This window comes from Colletotrichum higginsianum, chromosome 9 (genome assembly GCF_001672515.1).
Source record: "Colletotrichum higginsianum IMI 349063 chromosome 9, whole genome shotgun sequence".
Lineage (NCBI taxonomy): Eukaryota > Fungi > Ascomycota > Sordariomycetes > Glomerellales > Glomerellaceae > Colletotrichum > Colletotrichum higginsianum.
In genome coordinates, this window is record NC_030961.1 from 3,723,481 (window position 1) to 3,738,266 (window position 14,786).

At 56.6% G+C, this 14,786-nt stretch overlaps 6 protein-coding genes across 6 annotated transcripts; 2 read left to right on the forward strand and 4 right to left on the reverse strand.

The window, feature by feature from the left end:
• Positions 1-617: 617 nt before the first annotated feature.
• On the forward strand, positions 618-2,310 carry CH63R_13341 (uncharacterized protein; the record flags this gene model as incomplete). The annotated part of the gene is made up of 3 exons (XM_018308315.1): positions 618-658; positions 729-1,157; positions 1,218-2,310. 3 exons carry the CDS (start codon positions 618-620, stop codon positions 2,308-2,310), a joined length of 1,563 nt encoding a protein of 520 aa, XP_018152732.1.
• A 335-nt stretch (positions 2,311-2,645) lies between these two features.
• CH63R_13342 (NADH:flavin oxidoreductase/NADH oxidase) lies at positions 2,646-3,993 on the reverse strand (the record flags this gene model as incomplete). Its single annotated transcript, XM_018308316.1, has 2 exons — positions 2,646-3,292; positions 3,393-3,993. 2 exons carry the CDS (start codon positions 3,991-3,993, stop codon positions 2,646-2,648), a joined length of 1,248 nt encoding a protein of 415 aa, XP_018152733.1.
• A 3,561-nt stretch (positions 3,994-7,554) lies between these two features.
• On the forward strand, positions 7,555-10,106 carry CH63R_13343 (Metalloprotease; the record flags this gene model as incomplete). Its single annotated transcript, XM_018308317.1, has 6 exons — positions 7,555-7,690; positions 7,759-8,320; positions 8,402-8,945; positions 9,016-9,243; positions 9,442-9,714; positions 9,801-10,106. 6 exons carry the CDS (start codon positions 7,555-7,557, stop codon positions 10,104-10,106), a joined length of 2,049 nt encoding a protein of 682 aa, XP_018152734.1.
• Positions 10,107-10,490: 384 nt separating this feature from the next.
• On the reverse strand, positions 10,491-11,149 carry CH63R_13344 (CFEM domain-containing protein; the record flags this gene model as incomplete). Its single annotated transcript, XM_018308318.1, has 2 exons — positions 10,491-10,828; positions 10,921-11,149. 2 exons carry the CDS (start codon positions 11,147-11,149, stop codon positions 10,491-10,493), a joined length of 567 nt encoding a protein of 188 aa, XP_018152735.1.
• A 593-nt stretch (positions 11,150-11,742) lies between these two features.
• CH63R_13345 (uncharacterized protein) lies at positions 11,743-12,114 on the reverse strand (the record flags this gene model as incomplete). The annotated part of the gene is made up of 2 exons (XM_018308319.1): positions 11,743-12,010; positions 12,062-12,114. The coding sequence occupies 2 exons, from the start codon at positions 12,112-12,114 to the stop codon at positions 11,743-11,745; spliced, it is 321 nt and encodes a 106-aa protein (XP_018152736.1).
• Positions 12,115-12,175: 61 nt separating this feature from the next.
• Positions 12,176-12,412, reverse strand: CH63R_13346 (uncharacterized protein; the record flags this gene model as incomplete). The annotated part of the gene is made up of 1 exon (XM_018308320.1): positions 12,176-12,412. The coding sequence occupies one exon, from the start codon at positions 12,410-12,412 to the stop codon at positions 12,176-12,178; it is 237 nt and encodes a 78-aa protein (XP_018152737.1).
• Positions 12,413-14,786: the final 2,374 nt, after the last annotated feature.

A 14,786-nucleotide genomic window follows, 5' to 3' on the forward strand; every position in this document is an offset into this window, starting at 1 on the left:
AACGGTTCTGTGAAAGGACCACCAAGTATCATGGCTGAGCTTGGATAGAGTGCTGGGTTCCTTGGCCCACCAGGGGAAGCCCTTCCGTCACATGTCACCATTGGTGGTATCCTCGTCGTCCCAAACGACTCTGAACAGGGGCCCCTGTCCTAAGAATCCAACGATGGGCTGACTGGAGTTGAGCATGCGGCACCAAGACACTCAAAGTGAAGTGATGCGCTGCTGGTCCTCGACGGCGGCTTGCATGCATGCAAGCCTCCTCCTCATCCAGACTCATCCATGACTAGAGGAGAGAAAGAGAGAGGGATATAGAGGTTCAACAGCTTATGGTGGGGATTAGGGTGTCTGCCGATCTTCCCGTCGGGATTTGGGATCGTGCATGTTTTCTGACCTGGGCTGCGGAGTCATCCGCAACGCAAGAGACTCACTGACAAACACACTTACACACACTCCCACTCACAAACTCACACACAGATAGAAAGAGAGAGACGCGGCTCTACTTGATATAAAGCCGCAGAGCCGGAGAAGCTCTGGCAGGTCTCTTCCAAGCACCGATAGCAGCAGCGAACATCACACTCGTTTTGATAACCCCCCTCCTCATCCCCCCTTTACTCGCCATGGTTTCCTCTGCCTCTTGCTTCGCCCTTTTGGGCCTCGGGTGTGTAATCCTGCTCTTTTCACTGCCTTGATTTCGTTTTTGAACGATACTGACTTGACTCACCTCTCAGCGCGTCTGCAGTGAACGCCATTCCCAAGGCCAACTACCTCATCCCGCACCCTCCAGAGACGTTCACCCTCACGACCTGCGGCTCCCAGTGCGCCAGGACCGTGACCGTGACCGAGACCTTCACAGAAACGGCTCCGTACTTTTATACTTGTGGGCCGCCAAGCAGCCCTGCGACCACGAGCACTGTCGACTCCTTGACTCTGTCGGCGACCATCCTTCTTCCTCCTCTGTCCACGGCCAGAAGCATCACCAACTCGACCACTCGAGTGACACCCAGCTCTTCGACTCGGTCTCCTTCAGGCACCGGCATCATCCCGACTTTGACTTCTTTCACCAAGACGTCCACGCCCACGCCCGGGTTCACTGTGTCTTCCCAGTTACCCAGTGCCGTGTCTCCCAGCTCATCTGCATGGGGCGTGAACAGCACCTCGTAAGTCATCATCCCCATATGCCCTGCCGCCCAGAACCTCACTCACCAAGCCTGCCATAGATCTCGCATCAGCTCCCGATCTGACGGATATGCCACCGGCACCGGCAGCCCCGGAACGAGCGTCTCGAGCGGCAGGGCCGTCCCGTCCTCCAGCCTCTGGAGTAACAGCACGGAGCCCATCACGCGCACCGTCACGCGCACCGTCCGGAAGTCCAGCAGCGGCTCCTCCACGAAGGCCAGGGTGACGATCCCCACGATCCCCATTATCAGCATCCCTCCCCCGCCCGTCACGTCGACCGGGTCCGAGCCTGCTACCTCCCCCGGGCTCTCGTACTCTCTCACCACCTACACCACCGTCCGGGTCATCAACACAACCGTCTCGTCCCAGCTGCCCGGCTTGTCCACGCTGTCGCGCTCCGCCTCCCGCACGACGCTGAGGACCACCGTCGTGGTGACCATCACGAACACGATCCCCCTCGGCACCGGCACCGCGAACTCGTCAACAAGCAGCGGCACGGGTGTCTCCAGCAGGTTCCCCGCGCTGTCGTCGAGCAGCTCGATCCGTCTCTCGAACTCGCTCAGCTACGGGACAACTACTACCAAGGCTACCTCTTCCACCGTCAGCTCCAAGGTGCCATGCTCGACGAGCACCAAGACAGCCCCGAAGCTCTCTACATCCTCTAATACGCCAGGGACTACCGTCTCGAGCGCCCTGGCCAGCTTGGTCACTCCCACAGGCACGGCCAAGACCCGTACCATTCCTGGTGCATACGATAGTTCCCTCTATTCCTCTTCCTCCTCCTCTTCCGCCGGAACCACGGTAGAGAGCGCCAAACCGTCTCTCGTCACGGGCACCACCTCTGGTATCCCGGGAGCCTACGAATCCGAGTTGCTGACCTTGACGCCCGGGACCACCGTCTCCGACGTCTTGCCGACCCTCATCACGCCCACGCTTTCACTCCCCACCCTCTCTCCTGGCTATGGAGAATACCCTCCCGTCTCTGAGGAGCCGACCTCGACTGGCAGCCCGGGCACCACGGTCGCCAGTGCGCTGCCGTCCCTGGTGACGCCGACCACGCTCGAGACGCGCACGTCGGATGCGTATGTCTCGCCCTCCGTTTACACTAGCTACAACTACGGCCAGACACTTTGACAGAGTGGAAGTTTGTCTGCAATTGAAGCGGTACACAGAAGTACGACAAAGAACGAAAACGCATGGTTATGGAATAGGGCTAGACCGACGAAAGGTTATTTGGGGTGACACGCGGTTTGGAGTACAAAGATGTTGATTCTCTTCTTTACCCTCCTTCATTTAGATCTTATTTGTGTGTGGTGTGTGTGTGCATGGAGGATCGGACTCTGTAATCATTGTAGTGGATAAGAGAATCTTTCGAGGCTGCTTTCCTAGCGAACTTCGATGCAATGTGACTTTTGTGACTCGACTTGTAAAGGTTGTGTGCCTCGACCCTTCGATGGAACCTTTCTTCCTCACTTCTCGGTGGGTTGTTGCTGGCCATGATTCGCAGCAACCTTCTCCTCCTCATACGTGGGATAATCAACGTAGCCATTCTCTCTGACACCGTCCCAAGAGCCGTAGAAGCGACTTCTATCATAGGCATGGAGCGGAGAGCCGTTTATGAGACGGGCAGGCAGGTCAGGGTTGCTCACGAACCACTTGGCAAACACCACGGCGTCCCATCCTCGATCGAGTGCCTGCTCGTGGTTCTCCGCGTCCCAGCCGCCGCACGTCAAGGCCGGCGTGTCCTTCAGGATCCGCCGGAAGTGAAGGTTCGAGACCTCGGGCAGGCTCCAGCTGCGATAGAAGCCGTCCCTCTCGGCCTCCGAGTCGACGCGGTCCAGCCGGGGCTCGATGAAGTGCACGTACGACAGGCGGGACTCGCCGGCGTAGGTCTCGGCGAGCCGGGAGCAGAGGTGCGACCACGTCTCGACGCGCTCGACGCCGCGGGTGTGGTTGTAGAGGCCCATCGGCTCCAGGCGGACGGCGACGTTGGAAGGGCCGACGGCCGCCGCGACGGCCGAGACGAGCTCCAGCGGGAACCGGGCTCGCTTCTCGGGACTCCCGCCGTAGGCGTCCGTCCGCGTGTTGATGTTTGAGTGAAGGAACTGGTCAAGGACTGAAAAGGGGGGAGGGAGGTTGTGAGTGTCAGCAGCTATACAAAACAGGATTCCACGGAACATGTGTGAGGTCCATGGCGGATGCCGGCGTCAACTCACGGTTCCCGTTGCCGCCGTTGATCTCGACGCCGTCAAATCCGGCTTCAATGGCAGCCTCGGCCGCGGCTACGAAGTCGCCAATGGTACGGCCGATGTCTTCCGGCGTCATGGCCCGCGGGGGATGGTCCCTATACGCCACCTTGTCTTTGGTGACGGGGTCGCGGAAGGGGAACTTCTCGTCGTCGTCCCACGGCGTCGCGGAGGCGCTGAGGGTCTGCGTGCCCGTCATCTGGGGGACCGTGGCCCGGCCGGCGTGCCACAGCTGCGCGTAGATGAAGCCGCCCTTGTCGTGGACGCCTTTGACGACCTCCCGCCAGCCCCGGACCTGCGACGGGTGGAACAGTCCGGGCACGCCGGGCATGCCGCTTGCCTCGAGGGAAGGGGGGATGCCTTCTGTGATGAGCAAGCCACCCGGTGAAGCCCGCTGCGCGTAGTAGAGCGCGACGACGTGGTCGGGGAGCCAGATGCGGTTCGGACTCTCGGGCGTTCCCTCTGCCAGAGGCACCCCACGGTTTCGTGTCATGGGGGCCATGACGACGCGGTGTTGCAGCGTGATACGGCCATTGGCGATGGCAAGGGGCGAGGAAACTTTTAGTGACATGATGGTATCAGGAGCCCAGTCAAATGCGGTTCAGATGGCGATGCGGTAGACGATGTCTATCCTCTGTAGCATCATGGCATGGGAATCTGCTCAACTTCAGAGCTTCTAGGGGCTCTCCAGGGACCGATGGGACCTAACAGCGGAGCACTTGATTGCAAAGCTTCAGACTCGATGGCGACATCTCTTGCATCGGGGATTGGACAACCGCTTGTGGGTTGCAGCTCGCCGCTGCAGGCCGTTGCTAGTCCTGCGAGTCGAGGAACAGGCAGTCAACCGGTCGAGGCGATTCCGCAACAAGTCGCAACAAGCTGACGGACCGGCATTCTCACAGCTGATCGTCTAGCCTGGAGTCAGCCAGTGTTCTCTCGACGAGACGTTGCATAGTAGATAGTAAACATGGCGAAGCGTGTGCCATTTGTCAGTTGAGGGGGAAAGATAAAATAAAACGAACACAATTGGGTCCAAAGTGGCTGACTAAGTGAGGGCTTATTGCCGAGATATTCCCTAGATATGCCCTTGTATCCCATCTTTCCTTTCATCAGGATTCCTTTTCTACGCTTGCTGTCTCGCAGTCTCCGTCAACCTCGCCGTGTTATTAACCGGGGCTAGGTCACACTTTGACTCGGCTTCTTCCATCAAAAGTCTCTGTCCTGTCTCTGGTCGGGAACTTACTGTGCCAAACGAGCCAGCGTCAGGGTTGGTTATGTATATGTTCAAAGGGCTCATGGCTGTCTAGATGACAATGTCCATCTATTCAGTCGACGCTAAACAAAGGAAAATCAACACCTCTCCTCGCGAGCAGAGTCTGTTTGCGGATATATCCGCATCCCCCAGCCAACTGTAGAAGCTCTGACCTGACACTGGCCGCAAACGGTCGAAGCAGCCACAGCCAAGGCTGATGTGTGTCGCACCTCGCTCAACTCGTCCGCCTCATCGGAGCTCACACCGAAGCCCATAAGTCAGACTACCCACTTTTCGGCACCCCCCCCATTTCGGCACCCCAAAAATGCCTCAAATGCCTCATCACCAGAACATACCCCTCAACTTTCAACATCAACAACATTTTCTATACTTATGCGAATAACCTCATTTTTTCCTCAGAGCTTCTTTTCAACCTTATGGGCCAGTATACCGAAGATGAAGTCAATCAGGCCCTTGACGCAATAACCAACGGCATGCCCATTAAGAGGGCTGGTCAGGTGTATGGCATCCCAAGATCAACACTTCAGTATCGGATTAAGGGCACTCAACCAAGGTCAATTGCCTTTTCTGACCTGCAGAGACTTTCTGTTAGTCAGGAGGCTAAACTGGCTGAATGGGTTCGCATTCAGCATGCCCTTGGTGTTGCCCCAACCCATCTGCAAGTGAGGCTATTCGCAGAAAGGATCCTCCATGCCATGGGGGATACAGAGCCTATAGGAAAAGGCTGGATCCAAGCCTTCTTGAAGAGGAATCCATCAGTCAAGGTCCAGAGAAGTCGCCCTATCGATTCTAGGCGTGTTAATGGGGCATCTACTGAGGTCATCAGGGACTGGTTCAAACTACTCGCCATACCAGAGATCACCAGCATCAAACCAGCTAATAGATACAACATGGATGAGACTGGTATCCTTGAGGGCCAGGGATCTAATGGGCTGGTGCTGGGCATGTCTGAGACGAAGTCTGTACGTAAGAAACAGCCTGGATCAAGGGCATGGGTATCCATCATCGAATGCATCTCTGCCCTGGGCCATGTTCTGAATCCCCTCGTTATCTATAAGGGCAAGGCAGTCCAGCAGCAGTGGTTTCCTCTAGACCTTGGCCCTTATGAAGGATGGCAATTCACTGCAACGGAGAATGGATGGACTTCAGATGCCACTGCAGTTGAATGGCTGCAGAAGGTCTTCATCCCTCAGACTCTTCCTCAGGGCAAGGAGGTCAGGCTGCTGATCATGGATGGACATGGGAGTCATACAACGACTGACTTTATGTGGTTATGCTATATAAACAACATCCATCTATTGTTCTTACCGCCACATACCTCCCATGTCCTCCAGCCACTTGATCAGTCAGTCTTCAGCCCTGTCAAGGCAGCCTATAGGAAGGAGCTTGGATACCTTGGTCAGTGGAATGATTCAACTGTTGTAGGCAAGAGGAACTTTATAGGCTGTTATCAGAAGGCTCGTACTGCAGGTATGACGATGCAGAACATTAGAAGTGGTTGGAAATGGACAGGGTTATGGCCTGTCTCTATGGCGAAGCCTCTGATGAGCTCCCTACTGCTCCCATCAACACCAGCAGCATCAGGATCATCTGATCAGGTCAGCAAAGGGCAGTCTGGAGGCAAGGAAGCTGAAGGATGGGTATCTGCGTCATCTGCAGTGGCATGGTCGACGCCAAGGAAGATGAAGGATCTAGCTGGGCAGTTGAAGCTATTCACAGAGCTGGAGAATGATGCCTTTACTCAACGCCTTCTATTCAGGAAGGTAAAAAAAGGCTTCAGCGAGCAGGCATATGAGCTGGCAAATACCCAGCAGAAACTGGAGCTTCTGCAGGCCCAAGTCACCAATACTGCAGTAAGGAAAAGAAGGGCAGTCCAGCTGGATCCTAACACTAAGTTCGCCAACATCAAAGACATCCAGCAGGCGCAACTTAAGGCTGGGGAAAAAGAGGATGATGCAGCCGAATCCAGCGACTCTGAATACCCTAGTGAAGCTGAAAGCTGTATTGTTGTTGCATCTAGAAGAAGTCAATGATTAATTGAAGTCGACGAGTATGATGGGAATAGCTTCATTTTTGGGGTGCCGAAATGGGGGGGGTGCCGAAAAGTGGGTAGTCTGACTTATCATCAGTCGCGTGAGCGAACGTGTAGGTCCGGGCATCTCCAGAGCTCTCAATTTTCGCTTTATACCCCGCCTAGCAAGTGGCGTGGCATGCGTGGCAACGACTGGAGGGATAAGATGCATCTCCGTCTAGCGCTCCTGATCACCGGGCAAGGGGAGGGGAGCAAGGGATAAACCAGACGCCACAGCCAGCAGGCTGGACAAGGTTATTGTTCAGCTATGTTCTTTAGCGAATACCATCCCCATCAACACACCTGTCCAGTCATACACCCGTCCAGTCATGATCAAGCTGCTTCGCCCTAGGACTAGCGACTAGATACCTGCCAAGAGCTCACCAGTCAGCGCAAAACTTCGGAGATGGCCCCAAGGGCTGTTGCGGCTGAAGTCATGCCAGCTCTCAAGTGCCTTGGGAGTTCGACTCTAGTCCGCACCAGGACTCAAGGGGCTTGGTACACAAGCCACATCCTTCCCCCAAGTTAGACCACATCGCATTGGGACTCCGCAAGGGGGACTTGCTGGATGCGTCCATGGTACCTCTCGCCGCCGGTCGTTGTGGCATTTTTCTTCTGCCAAGGAAAGTTCCTGGGAGCATGATGGCTGATGCCTCAACATATAATATCAGTCGGCGAGCTCGCCGCGGCGTCTCACGTCCCCCTCGCTGGTTTGTTCACGTTCCTTTGGTGCCACTGACGACTTGCGAGACATCTTTCTCGTCACTCCTGTTGCTTCTCCATCCATCATGAGGATTCCGCAGCTCGTTGTCGCCGTTCTGGCGTTGGCCGCCGGAGCATGTGCGCAGGACTCCAGCTCACCGCCAACCCCTGATGCGCCGTCAACAATTGTCGCGGCGCCATCGGCATCTCAGAGCTCTCAAGGTATTAACAAGGATTCAAGCCCATATGTCGAGACCAGTATCAATCTAACAACAGTCGCCCGTACACAGCGGCCGCTCCTCCTCCCAGCATCCAGCCCACCAGCCAACAAGTCCTGCCAACCTCTGCGCCAGCCGGAACAGATGGTCCCTTGAGCACCGCTCAGCCTTCCGTAAGACCCGATTCCCCCTCCGTGAGCAGACCGAGACCGGCCGAATCTGCATCGGCGCAGATCAGCGACAACCCGTCGCCGATTTCCCGGCAGGAACCGCAGGGATCTACACCGCCGAACTCATCCGACGGAGCAAGGATCCAAGGAGGGCCGACGACGCCCGCAGGAGTGCCAGCCGTGTCCTCGAGAGAGCCCGCCGTGTCTTCGAGAGAGCCCGCTGTGTCCTCGAGAGAGCCCGCTGTGTCTTCGAGAGGAGGCGACCGAGCTCCCGAACCATCGTCGAACATCCCCATATCTAACACCATACAGGGCACTCGGGTGCAGTCTAACTCGCCTCAAGAACCTTCCGGCAGCGTAGCCTCTGGCCAGGAACAGCCCTCAATTGCTGCCACCACTGTTGGACCCCAGGTTTCCGGGGTTCGTGGGGTAAACGGCACCATCGGAACCGCATCCGCCAGGTCGTAAGTCACACATCATCAATCTCGTGGCTCGTTGCTCCTTGCTCGTCCACGACGGAAACCCTTCGCTAAGCAAAGGAAAAGATCCGGAGCCGGCTCGCCCGGGGCCGATGGAGCCACGAACACTGGCTTGTCGCCTGAGCTCGCCACGACAGTCGCCTTCGCCGCCCAGCCATCGGACGCCTTCCGTGCTGTCAACGAGACAGCCGTCGAGGCCATGCCCGAGTCCACCGAGCCTACGCCGCCCGATGTGTCGAGCCCCGACCAGTTCCACGCCGAGCTCACCGTCAACATCCCCGAGAAGGCCATCAACGAGAAGAACGCCAAGGCCATCGCCGTGCTCGAGACGGCCTACTTCGAGTACTTCGTCAACAAAGACCCGGCGCCCGTCGACAAGGGCAAGATCTCCATCCCCGACAGCATCTCGCAGTGCCAGAACAAGTACTCGGAGAAGCTGACCAGGCGCAAGGGCCTCGTCGATGAGGTGCTGGACTGGGTGCCGCTCCTGTCGAGGGACCTGCGGGGCTTCCAGAACTGCAGGGCCGTCGACTCGCTGGAGGTCGGCGTCTACTTCCACTACATGAGGGCTTCCGGCACGGCTGAGCGACCCAACGAGCTGGAGTCCAGGGTCAAAGCACAGGCGAGTTGTCTCTCTCCGTCGACGGATCACCGGTTTTCTCGGAGCTGACGTCGAGCAGGTTGACACCCTCAACGAGGCGTTGGGCGCGGTCAAGATCAACTTCCGCTTCATGGCGCTCAACTGGTGGGAGCCAAAGGCAAACGAGGACTGGTCGAAGGTCACGCGGCACGAAGCCAAGTTGGAGGAATGGCAGCGTCGCACTCGCGCCCCGGGCAAGCTGGTGCTCACCGTCTGGATCGTGAACGGACTCCGCACTAGTCAGAAAGACAACCAGGAGCTGAACAGTGTAAGCTTTGACTCGGTCTCTCCATCACTCTCACTCTTATTCTCACTCTCATTTTCACTCTTATTCTCACTCTCATTTCCACATACTCACTCACTTCTTACCCACCCCTCTCAATCACTCACTCACTCGCGCATGCTACCCCCCTTATAACTGGACAAACACGGCCGATGGAGACAGCAAACTGACCCAATGACCTAGTATGCCACGTTCCCCAACGAAGAGCTCGACGAGGCCGACGGCATTGTTATCGAAGAGGCTCGCGTCCAGGGCGGCGATGCCACGACGCTCATCCACGATGTCGGCCACTGGCTCGGCCTGGGCCACACCTTTGACGTCGCCAACCAGGAGTGCGTCGTCCAGGACGGCTTGACCAACGCCACGCAGACCTCGGGCAACCGCGACGTTCTGTACCAGTGCTCGCAGGTGACCTGTGCCGGCGGACCAGCCGTCGAGATCAATAATTACATGAGCGTGAGTCACCCATCATCCTCTTCCTCTCTACTCATCCTGGGCGTGCGACGGTTGCTGACGGAGGCGGCTTTGCTTCTGCCAAACAGTACTCCTCCTGTCGCGGCAAGACGCCACGGGACGGCTTCACCACGGACCAGAAGGCGCGCATGTTTGCGAACGCCCTCCAGTTCCGCCGCGGGTACGGGACGGGCGAATGCATGCCGGACGGGACGGCTGCCGTGAAGAAGCGGTCCAGCATGCAGGATCTCCTGGAGGGCAAGTGTCCAGACGTCGACAAGCAAGCCAACATCCTGATGAACACGCCGCACAGCCCGGCGGCCACGGTCGAGCGTTCTTGGAGCAAGCTCGGGGCTGGTTTGGCGGCACCGTGGGTCTTGATGACGTTCTTCTGAGTGTGTAGTTCCATATGGGGAGGGCAACGATAGGATACCTGGGCCCTGATCCTGATAGGTGTGAGTCAGACCCGGTCTGTAGTTGTGAATCATCTTATGAACTCCCTCAAAAGACGCTCCATCAAAGACATGAACAGATGACGGTCGCAAATCAGAGGAGAGAATAAGCCAAAAAGAACTCATTAAAATTATCTACTACGAGGTAGATTCTGTTGCTTTTCACAACTACTACGCTTCCGATCCCACACAAGAAGACGTTGTAAAGCCCCCATGTTTTTCCCGTACCAACATGAATTATGATTCATTTCATTTCAACTTTTCATAGATAAACATAAAAGTCCCCACGGCTCATCATCGCACCCTCTGCAAGTACTCGGACTCCCCTTAGAGAGCAAGGGCACCGAGGAGAACCATGGCGAGGCCTCCGATGGGGGCAATGCCAGCGGCGCCGGCCTGGACGGCGGTGGTGGTCGGGCGGCTGCTGGTGACCGTGACGAGGCCGGTGGCGGTAGGGGTGACGGTGACGCCGGTGGTGTAGGGCAGGGACATGGAGCCCGTGGCCGAGGTGGGGATGCTCACGGAGGAGGCGGCCGAGGAGGCGGCCGAGGCGACCGAGGAGGCGACGGACGCTGCCGACGATGCGGTCTCGACAGCGGAGCTCAGGGCGCCACCACCGGCGGCGGCGGCCTCACAGAGCTGGTTAGAGGCGGGGACGACTTGCTCTGCGGTTGGGAAGAAGAACGGTTAGTTGCTTGTTGGTTCTCACTCATCGACGGGGTTGAAGAAGATGGGGGGGGAAGGGCCATGAACGTACGCAGAGCCACGTCGAGGCCACAGGCCGCGACGACGCAGCCGGTGGCGGCGCTCTGGATGGCGGCCTTGTTCTCGGCCGTGCAGGTGCAGGTGTAGTCACCCGCCTTGCAGGAGGTGGCCGAGGCGGTGGCATCCAGAAGGCACTGGCGAGCACACTCGGGGATGATGGTAGGGTCGACCTGGGCGGCAACGGCGGCCACGAGGGCGGCGATGACGAAGGAGTACTTCATTTTGGATGTCTCTGTTGGGAGTTGGTAGTGGTGGGTGGTGGTATAAGTGAGGGGAATGGTTGGTGAGGTTGATCGAGGATAGCGAATGTAGATGAGAGGCAGGAGACCGGGAAGAGACAGGATGAGTCTGAGGGAAGAGAGCGGCCCTTTTATGCAGATGATGGACAAGACAGCTGCACCCCGATGCCTCTTGTCCGTTTGGGTACAGACTGAGTTTGCTGCATGGCAAATCGGGAGTGTTGGATCAAGGGACCTGGTTGGGTGGTCTGACGAGAGCTGGGAAGAGGCGGACAAACTTAAGGGGCCAAGGTGGACTCCAAACGTGTATGTCCAGTTCCGTCCATTACATCAGTCACTAACCACACACACACACACAAACATCTGGGCTAGTCAAGGAAGAACCTGGACGGGTGAGAACAGGCGAGGCAGGGTGAAAGAATATCTCAAGGGGGACTGCCTTGGCCACGTACCTTGGCAAGGCGAAAGAAGGAAATCTGGGGGAGGGGAGCGGATAGCTGGGCCCGGGTGGATTTCGTTGCATGTGTGCATATGCATGCGCGCGTTGCAACGATATTGATGGCAAAAGAAAAGCATCAACTGTCACCAGAGGCGGCCTTGAAGATGGCACCTCGTCGTTGCTTCCCCGCGTCATCCCCGGTCCAAAAGTGGTCTGCGGGCCTCAGGGCTGCGCCGGTGATCGTGCGGGCTAACATGGAGGGTTGCAGAGCCAGGGGGGGTTGGACGGGGATGGGATACCGGATTGGATAGTTACCTCCGATGGGGACGGGGATCATCTTGATGCCGGGGCCTCCCTCTCCTACCGACCGCGGCGCGTATTGCAGGAACTTTCTTAGCGGGACTCTGGTGGCGTGTTTGGAAGGGTTGGACGGTTCGTCAAGTTCGGCATCTCACCTTGTTGGACATGTGAAGAAGGAGGAGATGAATGCCTTGAAGGGATGCGGCATGATGCAAATTGGTCCGGGGGGAGGGGTTGCAAGGTTGGGAAGCTGTGTGTCTTGTGTTGGATCAGGTGCAATCTCTGAGCCATGTGACTGATACTGGGTGCCATATTATGAGTAATTGCCTGTAAGTCAAAGACTGATGATATTGGTTGGCAACATGTTGATCAATCTCCGGTGTCATTGTTGTTTCCCGCCAAGGCCGTGCTGTTTTTCTCCTCCTGCTGCCGTCTACCGACTCCAAACAGAAGCTCTGCGATGACTGGGGGACGAGACAGCGGGAGCATTGCTTGGCCTCGACCATAATAATAATAGCCTTGATGTCCAACGCGGTTGTTCCACAAGAACCTTGAACATCGATGAACCCCACAGTCAGACGAACCTTTGGGTCATGGCCAGTCAATCACGGCGCACAAGGTTGTGGTGGCTTCCGAAGCCTCGACTCACTCTGCAGGTTTAATCCAACAGGTGACCGAACGAACACCTTTGATGGCCGCGGCCTTGGAGCCAACTCGATACATCTGGAGTCGAGAACCAGGGCAGAGACGTTGCCGAGAAGATGGTCTCCTCGTATTACGAGAGAAGAACCAGCTACAACGGCCCCGGTGCCATACGTGGAGAGAAGGCGAACGGAGAGACTACTCAAGGAGGGACAAGAACAGGAGAGTAGACACACCAAACCGAAAGAGAGAAAAAAGAGGCGGGCGGATGCAGGAACATCATGCTCCCTACACCTCCATCAGTGTCCCGTCGAGGTGACATTGAATGGTCACTATTCGCCTTGATTGGGCAGACAACATCATCACTTCCGCTAGAACCGGACTCTCACACTCACTTCACGCTCCTTTGGGGATGGCACCGAAGAGGGGGGGGAGCATCCATGTTTTCCTCTAGGGGGGATGCCAATCTCCCCCGCACGACGCCATTCCGTTTTGGTGAAGACATGATGAGACCCCCCCCTGGTCGATGGATGCAGGCCTGCCGAGGCGAATATGCTTCCTTTTTGCTTTCCTCCTGCAGAAACAGAGGGGCGTGAGGAATGTTGAGAAAAGAAAAAAGCATCTGATTTCGGGCGCATTCTTGCTTCTGTCACATGTACGCCATGACACTGACAGCTCTGGAAAGGGGGGGAAGCAAATCAGCCACCGCCCATCTCTTTTCTCGTCCGGCAGTGAAAAATCCTTGCAGGACGAGACTCACTCAGACTGGCTGAAGCTGAAAGCCGAAATCCCCCAACGACTGATTTCATTCAAAGCCAGAGCCAATGACGGGTCAGGCCAGACTAGACCAGACCAGAACAACAACCCGAGCAGTAACTACTTGGTAGCTGAGCCCCTGCTGGTCGAGACTCGAGGAAACCCCAGTCCGGTCCTTCTGCTGGGGCGGTGCAGGGATGCGTCGGCGATGGCCCCTCGACGAATCGGCCGAGCTGGCCACCCTTTTCCATCTTTCGCTCACCCAGTAGTGTCTTCTTCCTCTTGGGCCCGTTTCTCTCTTCTAACCCCGGGACTGGACCAGACGGCTGCTCTAACTGCCTCGCTGATGGGAATAGCTGCTCTCGCCCCAGTTGCCACCCGCAATGTGGTGGCATGGGGCAGAGATCGATGCATGTTGCCCCACGCGGCCAGGGCTTGTGTGGTGTTTAACTAAGGCTACAATCACAAAATATTGGGAGGCGTTGTTGAATCTGTGATTCTGGCATCCATCCGGCTTGTCAGTCTGTCTGTCAGCGAGACGGCATCAAATGTCCAGGGGCCATCTCTCTTAATCTCGCCTCGCGGGACTGACGGCACAACCTTGTGGGGAGGCTGCTGGGATTGCCGTCTTTATCGTGTCAGACGTTGGGACCCTTATGGCCAGAATATTATTGCCTTGATGATGTTGAACCAATCATAACTGATTGCGACCAAGAAGCTTTTGGATTCACAACCGTCCTTTGGGGTTCCTTCTGGAGGGTTTTCGCGCCCGATGTCGGTTCGATGTGCAGGAGTCCCGCTCCTCGCCCGTTTTCCCATTCTTTCTTTTTCCTTATCCGTCAGCTATCACTGAAGCTATTGCAAAATTTTGCTTTTCCCTCCCCCTCGGACGTTCAGGCCAGCTCGGGGCCCATCATCCTACAGTTGCTGCGCATTATCTTGCTTGCATGCGAGATTCGTTTCTTTCCCGGGAGACCCGGGCAACGTCCGAGTTCTGACGTGGCACTTCCGCCGACCTGGATCGTGTCCGGCAGCCGATCTCTTTTGTCCACGGCCGACCGGCTTAGTGAGACCAGACTGCCTATTGTAGTTTATCGCCTAGAACATACCTTGGTTGATAAATCTTGAGAAGCGTGCCGATCCTAGCTAGTGTACTTGAAATACAGACTGCAAGCAAGCATACCAGCAACTCCTGTTATGCTGACTGTAATAACATCCAGAAGCTTCCTCCTCTCCAGAAGGAGAAAAAGAAAGCTGTACGAAAGCCGCAATGCCCCAAATTTGAAGAATTTCAAAAAGCAAGTTCCCACACCGAGGTTCGAACTCGGGTCTCTCCGGAACGCTTCCATGGGACTGAAAGCGGAGTATCCTAACCACTGGACTATATGGGACTGAGGACTCGTCCCTGATTGGTTGAACGGGATGCTTGGCTGAGATCTCTAGTATCATCACACACTCTGGCAGTTGTTTTCCACCTTGACT